Raw genomic sequence first — 6,845 nt, 5'->3', positions numbered from 1 at the left:
ACATAACAGCAGCCCTCCCGTGCCTTCAGCACCTAGTACAGTGGCAGCAAACTTAGTACAAGTGGCAGCCAACTTCAGTAAATAGTTTAGCATTTGCAGATCATACGGTTTCCACTCAACCCTGTTGTTGCTCCAAAGCAGAGGGGAGAGAATACGTAAACAAAGGGGTGTGGCTGTTCCCAATAAACTTGATTTATATGAGCAGGTGGATCTGGCCCTCCCATAACAGTGGGCTAAGCCCTGATGTAGTAAGCGATCCTTTTCCTGCCTGGCTGTGTCAATAACCCTCTGGGAGACCTTCAGCCAGTACTTACTCCATCCAGGCCTCAGTGTTCACATCTGTTAAGTGGGGATCAGGTACCGGTTCCTGGTGGAGTGGTGAAGATTGGGACAAGTGGGAGGAATATGAAAACTCTGACACACATGAGATGCTTGGTGGCTGTGAATTCCTGTCTCTGGAATGTGCGGCCTGTGCCTGTTAATACATTGGATTCTCCCTCTTGTTTTTTCTCCCCCAGAAAATGTTTAAGGTGGAGAAGGTGAATTGCATCTGCGTGGACTGGATGCGTGGGTCCAGGACAGGTTACAACCAAGCCGTCCACAACATCCGAGTCGTGGGAGCCGAGACAGCGTTCTTAATACAAGGGCTGTCGGTAAATCCTCCTGTGCCCCATCCTGTGGGGAGGGCCCCGAGGGGGCAGGCAGACCCTGTGCACCCAGAGGCAGCCTGGGGACTGGTGCGCAGGGGCTGGGCCTGGAAGCCTGGACACACAGAGGGGCGTTTCCTAAGGTGAAACTGCAGCCTTCCCCTCCTGGAGTGTCCTGAAGATCCCTACTGGCCTGGGGCAAAGGAACCACTTTGGGCCTTGGTTTCCCCTTTTGAAATAAGCCATCCTTGGAGGCTGTTCTGGGAATTGTCAGGCCAGAAGATGGGTCTTCTTTCTCAGAAAGGGGAAAATGCCTTACTGCCTTCTGGAAGGTCTATTCCCGAGCACCCCCGAGCTGGGCCCGCTACCCAGGCTGTCCAGGCAGGCCCAGGCCCTGCAGTAGGGGAGGGAGGCCGCGGTGGGTGTGGATGGAGCAGGCAGTGCCCAGTCATGCTCCCCAGGCCGCCTGCAGCGGACACAGAGGCCACTGGTCAGCACTGTCGCTACCGCCTTTTCCCTCCCTTTCCCCGATTTTCTCCCCCCAGCCTGTGCACGGGGACTCAGACACTGGGGTAGCCCAGGGTCCGATCACGCTGTCCTAGGTGGTCCCGGAGCCAGGTCATTCCTGCAGAGACCTGTCCCCATCCCCTTCCCTGAGCCAGGGCATCCTCACCTGGGCCTGGGGTCCCTGACCCGCCATCCTTCCACAGACCAAGATGGGCTACAGCTTGGAGAACGTGCACATCATTGGCCACAGCCTGGGCGCGCATGCGGCTGGCGAGGCAGGCCGAAGGCTGGGGGGCTGTGTGGGCAGGATCACAGGTAAGGGGTGCGGGGGTGGGGTGACAGGGGCTGGCCTGTAGGGCAATGGAAGCCCAGACACAGGCACTTCTCATGGCCAAGGGCGCCCCTACAGTCCTCCAGGGACACTGATTTTAGGTGCTGCCAGACTTAGATTTAAATAATAATTGCCTATACATTTTCATGTAAATTACAAAAGATATAAGATTATAAATGAAAACACGTTTATTAAAAAAGAAAAAATGTAACTAGCACATTCAATTCCTAACTTAGGATTATTATAGCTAGAGTACGGCAGATTTTTGAGCAGTGAAATGGTTTTTTAATACGAATTCATCAGTTCCATAATTATTAATTGTCGTGTCTGTGCCAGCTACAGGCAGAAAATGAAAGTAGCTGAGACCTGTCACAGGAAGCACATGGTAGATAATAAGAATGAATGAATGAATCACTAGGCAAATGAAGGCACACAAGACATAGACACAGACACCGCTGAGTCCCGTGTGTATGTCACTGTGCATACAGTGTGATGGCTGTCTCCTTTGCCCAGGGCTGTGTGCTAGGCATTGGGGGAAGGATGGGGGATTCATAGATTATGTTTTCAAAGACTTTTTCAGATTGCAAAGTTCTTTCTCTTATACCTTTGCGTGGGGCTTTCACAATAGCCCCATGAGGTAGGTTGCTGTTATTCCCACTTTCCAGATGAGGAAACTGAGGCTGAGGGAAGACATGCCTTTGACCTTGAGCAGAACCTGGGCTAGAATATAGGTCACTGAGTCTGTGGGCCATGCTCCTCCCACCCTCTGCTTCTCTTTGAAGATGAGCTGGGCACAGCCGCTGCTTCAGGCAGAAAGCCGCATGGATTTTGTGGGTCCAGGGGTTGGAACCTGGTTTGTCACTGTCCACCTCCCCCTTTCAGGACTGGATCCGGCAGAACCAGGCTTCCAGGGCATGCCCGAGGAGGTGAGGCTGGACCCGTCGGACGCCATGTTTGTGGATGTGATTCACACAGACATCTCACCCACAGTCCCTTACCTAGGTGAGTGCCTCACTCCCCCTCTTGGTGACCAGGGATGTAACTGGTAAGAGTAGGTCCAGGGGTGGTATTCAACATGGTTAACAACAGTAATAGCTTGGAAGCCAACCAGTCAAAGTGGGTGCCAACTACAAATAAACAGCCAGCCCAGCACCAGTGGTATCAGCCTGTGGCCCCAGGCAGGTCAGACAAAGTCTTTTGTAGCCTATGGAAGGCTGTTGCTCAGTCCTCAAACCCTGTGACCTTCCCTAGGCTCCACTATCCATTCCTGCACTGGTGGCGGGGGGGTGGTTTGTAGGGGACGTGTTGAGGGTCCATATTGCTGCTGCAGAGGCAGGAGAGGCTTCTGCCACCACTGCTGTGCTCACCAGCCAGAAGCCAGGCTCCCTGCTCCTTAGTGCTACCTCCCTTGGAGGCCGGAGAGGCTCCCTCAATCTCTGCAGCTGTGAGCCTAGTTTCTGGCTGAGCGGTGCTCTCCCCATGGGAGCACACCGACCACCAGGGGGCAGCTCCTGCATTGAGCGTCTGCCCCCTGTGGTCAGTGTGCATTATATCTACAGATTGTTCTACTGTTCGGTTGATTTGCATGTCCGGGTTTTATTATATAGGATGCTTCACCTATACTTGCAAAATGCAAAGTTAATGTTTGAATATTTTGCTCACTTCTTTTGTGGAAACTTTGGTTCTAGTTTGTGTTGTTGGAAACAAATTATATTCCTTTACTTAATTCTTCTAAAATAAAATGGGTGAGTTGTTGTTAGTTTAAGGAAATGAAAATTTAAAATAAATAATATTATGTAAAAAGTTAATATTACATAAACTCAATGTTCTTTTCTCAATATTTCCTTATGTAACCGCTCATGAAACATGCCAACAAGAGTATGTTTTAAATAATAGTGATGGTTACCATGGGCTGCATTGGACATTTTGTATATACTTGCTCATTAATCATGGTAACAACACTAGAAAGTGGGCATTATTATTACTGTTTCATAGCTGAGGACACAGAGGCTTGAAAAACTTTAGTAAGTGCCCGAGATCACGGAGTGTGTAAATAGGACCAGGATGTGATCACAGGTCTGTGTGCTTAAAAACCCAAAGTGTCCAGCCATTATGCTGGGCTCCCAATACAACAATGAGATCTCAATATAACCTTCTAACATAGAAATCAAAATTTCAGAATGAGTAAAGGAATGGGAATTGCACCAGTCCTGATAGGTGTCTATGATGCATAATGGTATCAGGGGATATCGGTATTGTTCACGGCCTCCCCAGGACAGACAGACAGACAGACAGACACACATGCAAATACACATGTAGGCATGCTCACTGCCTCTGCTCGCTCCCCCTTCCTTTCTTGCTATGGGCTCATCTTGGAGAGGGATCTGCAAAGCCCGGTGGGGTGGCTGTGCTGAAGGGACAGTTCGCCAAGAAGACTCTCGCTCTGGTCGGAAGGAGTCGGACGCTCACTGGGGCCATGACCTGGCCTCAGGAGCACTTCCCTCCCTGCTCACCGCCGCTTCCGATGTTTCAGGTTTTGGAATGAGCCAGAAGGTGGGCCATCTGGATTTCTATCCAAACGGAGGAAAGCAAATGCCAGGATGTCACAAAAATATCCTTTCACCCTTCTTTGATATAAATGGACTCTGGGAAGGTACGTGCATTAGCAAAGCAAGAGGGCAGTGCCCTCCCTGGGGAGAAGGCAGGATGCATGGCCGGGCCCTGGTAGCACTGAATTTGCCTCCACGTACTGCATGCTCATTCTGTCCCAGGCATTGTCACAGCGCCATGAGGGAATTACTCTGCTTATCCCCATTTTACAGCTGAAGAAACTGGGTCTGAACAGTTATCAAACTTGCCCAAGGCCACCTCATATTAAAGTTCAATTTCTGGCTGCAAAGTCCCAACCTCGTACCCAATAAAACCTGGGACCCTTGAGTCCCCAGCCTGGGTCGTTCCCCCTCATGAGGATGCTGAGGCCTGAGCTGGACCGGCACATTGGCAAATACCAGTTCTAGCTATGCCCACCCCCACCCCAGCTGCTTGAATTGCTTGCTCCTAGAAGGGCAGGTACAAAGGCTTGGAGGGCTTTGACGTTCTTACCCTTTGCTGTGGGCAGGTGCTAGGATGGGAAAGGGACTGAGCTGGTAAAAGGACCGAGTGGGGACATGTTCCGTGGGTTTGGGGTGTGCGTGCATGGAGCAGGCAGAGACCTGGAGGTCTAGGGGGGATGAGGCTTGTGGGTGTCAATGTCAGAAATGTCCAAACCTGTAGAGAATTTTTATGAGTTTATTAGAGCCAAACTGATGACAATTGCTGGGCAGCTATATCTCAACGGACTGAGAACATGCTCCGGAGAACGGCAGTTTTGCGGCTTATTTTATACATTAGAATAAAAAGAGGAGACATAGGGGTTCCATGAAATCCACGGGTGGTAGATTAGGGAGGGGGAGGAAAGTAAAACGGGAAATCTCTGGAATTGGATAAAAAGTAAAATAGAGGGCACATTCTTTTACATTGGTGGGAACAGGATAGCTAATGATCAACACTGACAGCACATAGAGGTGATATTTGGGAAACAAGGTCACAGTGAGGGGTTCTAGGGTCTGGTGCTCTTATAAGAGGGTTCCTTGAGGAATTTGGAAAAGATTACTCGGATATGTAAAAGGTGTGTTTTCTTAGATGCAAAAAGAAAACAGTTTCACTTAAGGTAAAGGTTCCTTGTCACCCTGGCCAGATGGCTCAGTTGGTTGGAGCTTTGTTCTATATACCAAAACGGTTTTGGGTTTGATTTCTGTTCAGGGCGCATATGGGAGGCAACTGATTGATATTTCTCTCTCACATCAATGTTTCTCTCTCTCCCTTCCTCTTTCTCTAAAATTAATAAACATATCCTCAGGTAAGGATTAAAAAAAAAAAGATTGACCTTTGTCAAGGAAGCCACAGGCCTGGGACAGGACTACCCTCCATGACCAGCTTTTAATTAGGATTTTTTATGTTCGGGTGGTTACATTCAGCCTCTGAGTTTGTAAGGCCACCATGCAGGCCTCCCCTGAGTTTGTCAGGTATAGTATGTGGCCCCTTTTTTGTCCGCATGAGGTCTGCGTTTACATGAGAGACAGGCTCAGTCCCCCTATAATTAGGTGACTTACAGCGCCACCTCCATCACCTGTCCTTGTCTGGCCTCTGCTCTTCTCCTGTTGCCTCTCCCTGGAGACCAGGCTTCATCTCCCCCCGGAACATGGAGGCTTTGAGTCTGCCATCATTTCATTTTAGTGTATATTTGTCTCCCCTGGGAGTTTCCCGGGCATCCCAGACACCCCAGTACCCGGCTCAGGGCCTGGCCCAGAGCAGGCGCTCAGTACAGCCCACTCCACTGGGCAGAGAGGCCTTCTGTGGCATTGAATATTCCATGTGCTTAATGTGAATGAATAGAGTGGATAAAGCAGTAGCCCACATCCACCGTCAGCCAATGGACCCTTTGAGCGCTCTACCCAGCACCAGGTAACTCCAGGGAAGACCTAGCTGAAGGAGCACTGAGTAACAATGAGGCTGCTCCTCCCAGAAGCCACCAGCAGGGCCCACATAATAGCAAGGAGCCCAGCTTTAATTAAAGAGGCAATTCACAGTGAACAAGCCCACAGGATGTGTATCTATTGTGTGGGCTCCCAGTCACCCAGGTGCTGGGCTGGAGGAACAATTAAATCCACTTGCCCCTCTATTATGGATCCCTGGGCAGCAATTCTGGATGAAAGAAACAATTAAGGTGGAAACAGGTTGTGTTGCCTGGTAATGAGTGTTGGTGCAAGAGTCCCTGGGCCCTGGGGCAGGCAGAGCTAATCCACCAACACAAAGAGGACCCCCAGACCTCACAGAAGTGGTCCCCAGGTATGTCTGGGTCACTGTGCATCACGCCATGGGAGGTTTTGTACCGAGGAGCTGGAGAAATGAAAAAAAAACAAAAACAAAAAAACCCCCACAATTTTTCAAATTAGAGGACTTGAGTTTAAAGAAAAGGGTGGTAGATAAAATGCAGTGACACAGTGGTCTAGGCCCCAGGGGACCTTGGTCTCCACTGCTTTGACCTCAGGCTTTCCAAGGAGGAGGAATTTCTCAGCCTGGGGCCATGGCCACAGAAAAGCTGCCTTCCTGGGACAGGCCCTGCAGGTATGGTTTCTGGTTCTCAAACTGGGGCCCTCTGGCCCAGCCCTGCCACAGCAGCCTGTGGTTAGCCTTCACAGGGACTGGTTTTAAAGAGGGAATGCACTGCTGTCATGTAAGCATGAAACATTGTCATGTCAAAGTCAAGATGCAGGTTTCTCATGAAAAATCAGAAGACCAAGCATCTGGGCCTTAACATT

At 50.0% G+C, this 6,845-nt stretch overlaps 1 protein-coding gene across 1 annotated transcript in view; it reads left to right on the top strand.

Annotated features, from left to right (window-relative positions):
• Positions 1 to 518: 518 nt before the first annotated feature.
• LOC102425654 (pancreatic lipase-related protein 2-like) overlaps positions 519 to 6,845 on the top strand; it is a gene marked incomplete at its 5' end in the record, with an annotated part of 33,645 nt that continues 27,318 nt past the window's right edge. The window contains 4 exons of the mRNA XM_014450355.2: positions 519 to 653; positions 1,358 to 1,469; positions 2,368 to 2,487; positions 4,019 to 4,138. Of these exons, the coding sequence (XP_014305841.2) occupies positions 519 to 653; positions 1,358 to 1,469; positions 2,368 to 2,487; positions 4,019 to 4,138 (487 nt within the window). The remainder of the gene's footprint in view (positions 654 to 1,357; positions 1,470 to 2,367; positions 2,488 to 4,018; positions 4,139 to 6,845) is intronic.

The sequence above is a fragment of the Myotis lucifugus genome, unplaced genomic scaffold, assembly GCF_000147115.1.
Source record: "Myotis lucifugus unplaced genomic scaffold, Myoluc2.0 scaffold_2076, whole genome shotgun sequence".
Classification (NCBI taxonomy): Eukaryota; Metazoa; Chordata; class Mammalia; order Chiroptera; family Vespertilionidae; genus Myotis; species Myotis lucifugus.
Note: the sequence above shows the minus strand (reverse complement) of the source record. Positions and strands in the feature narration are given on the sequence as shown.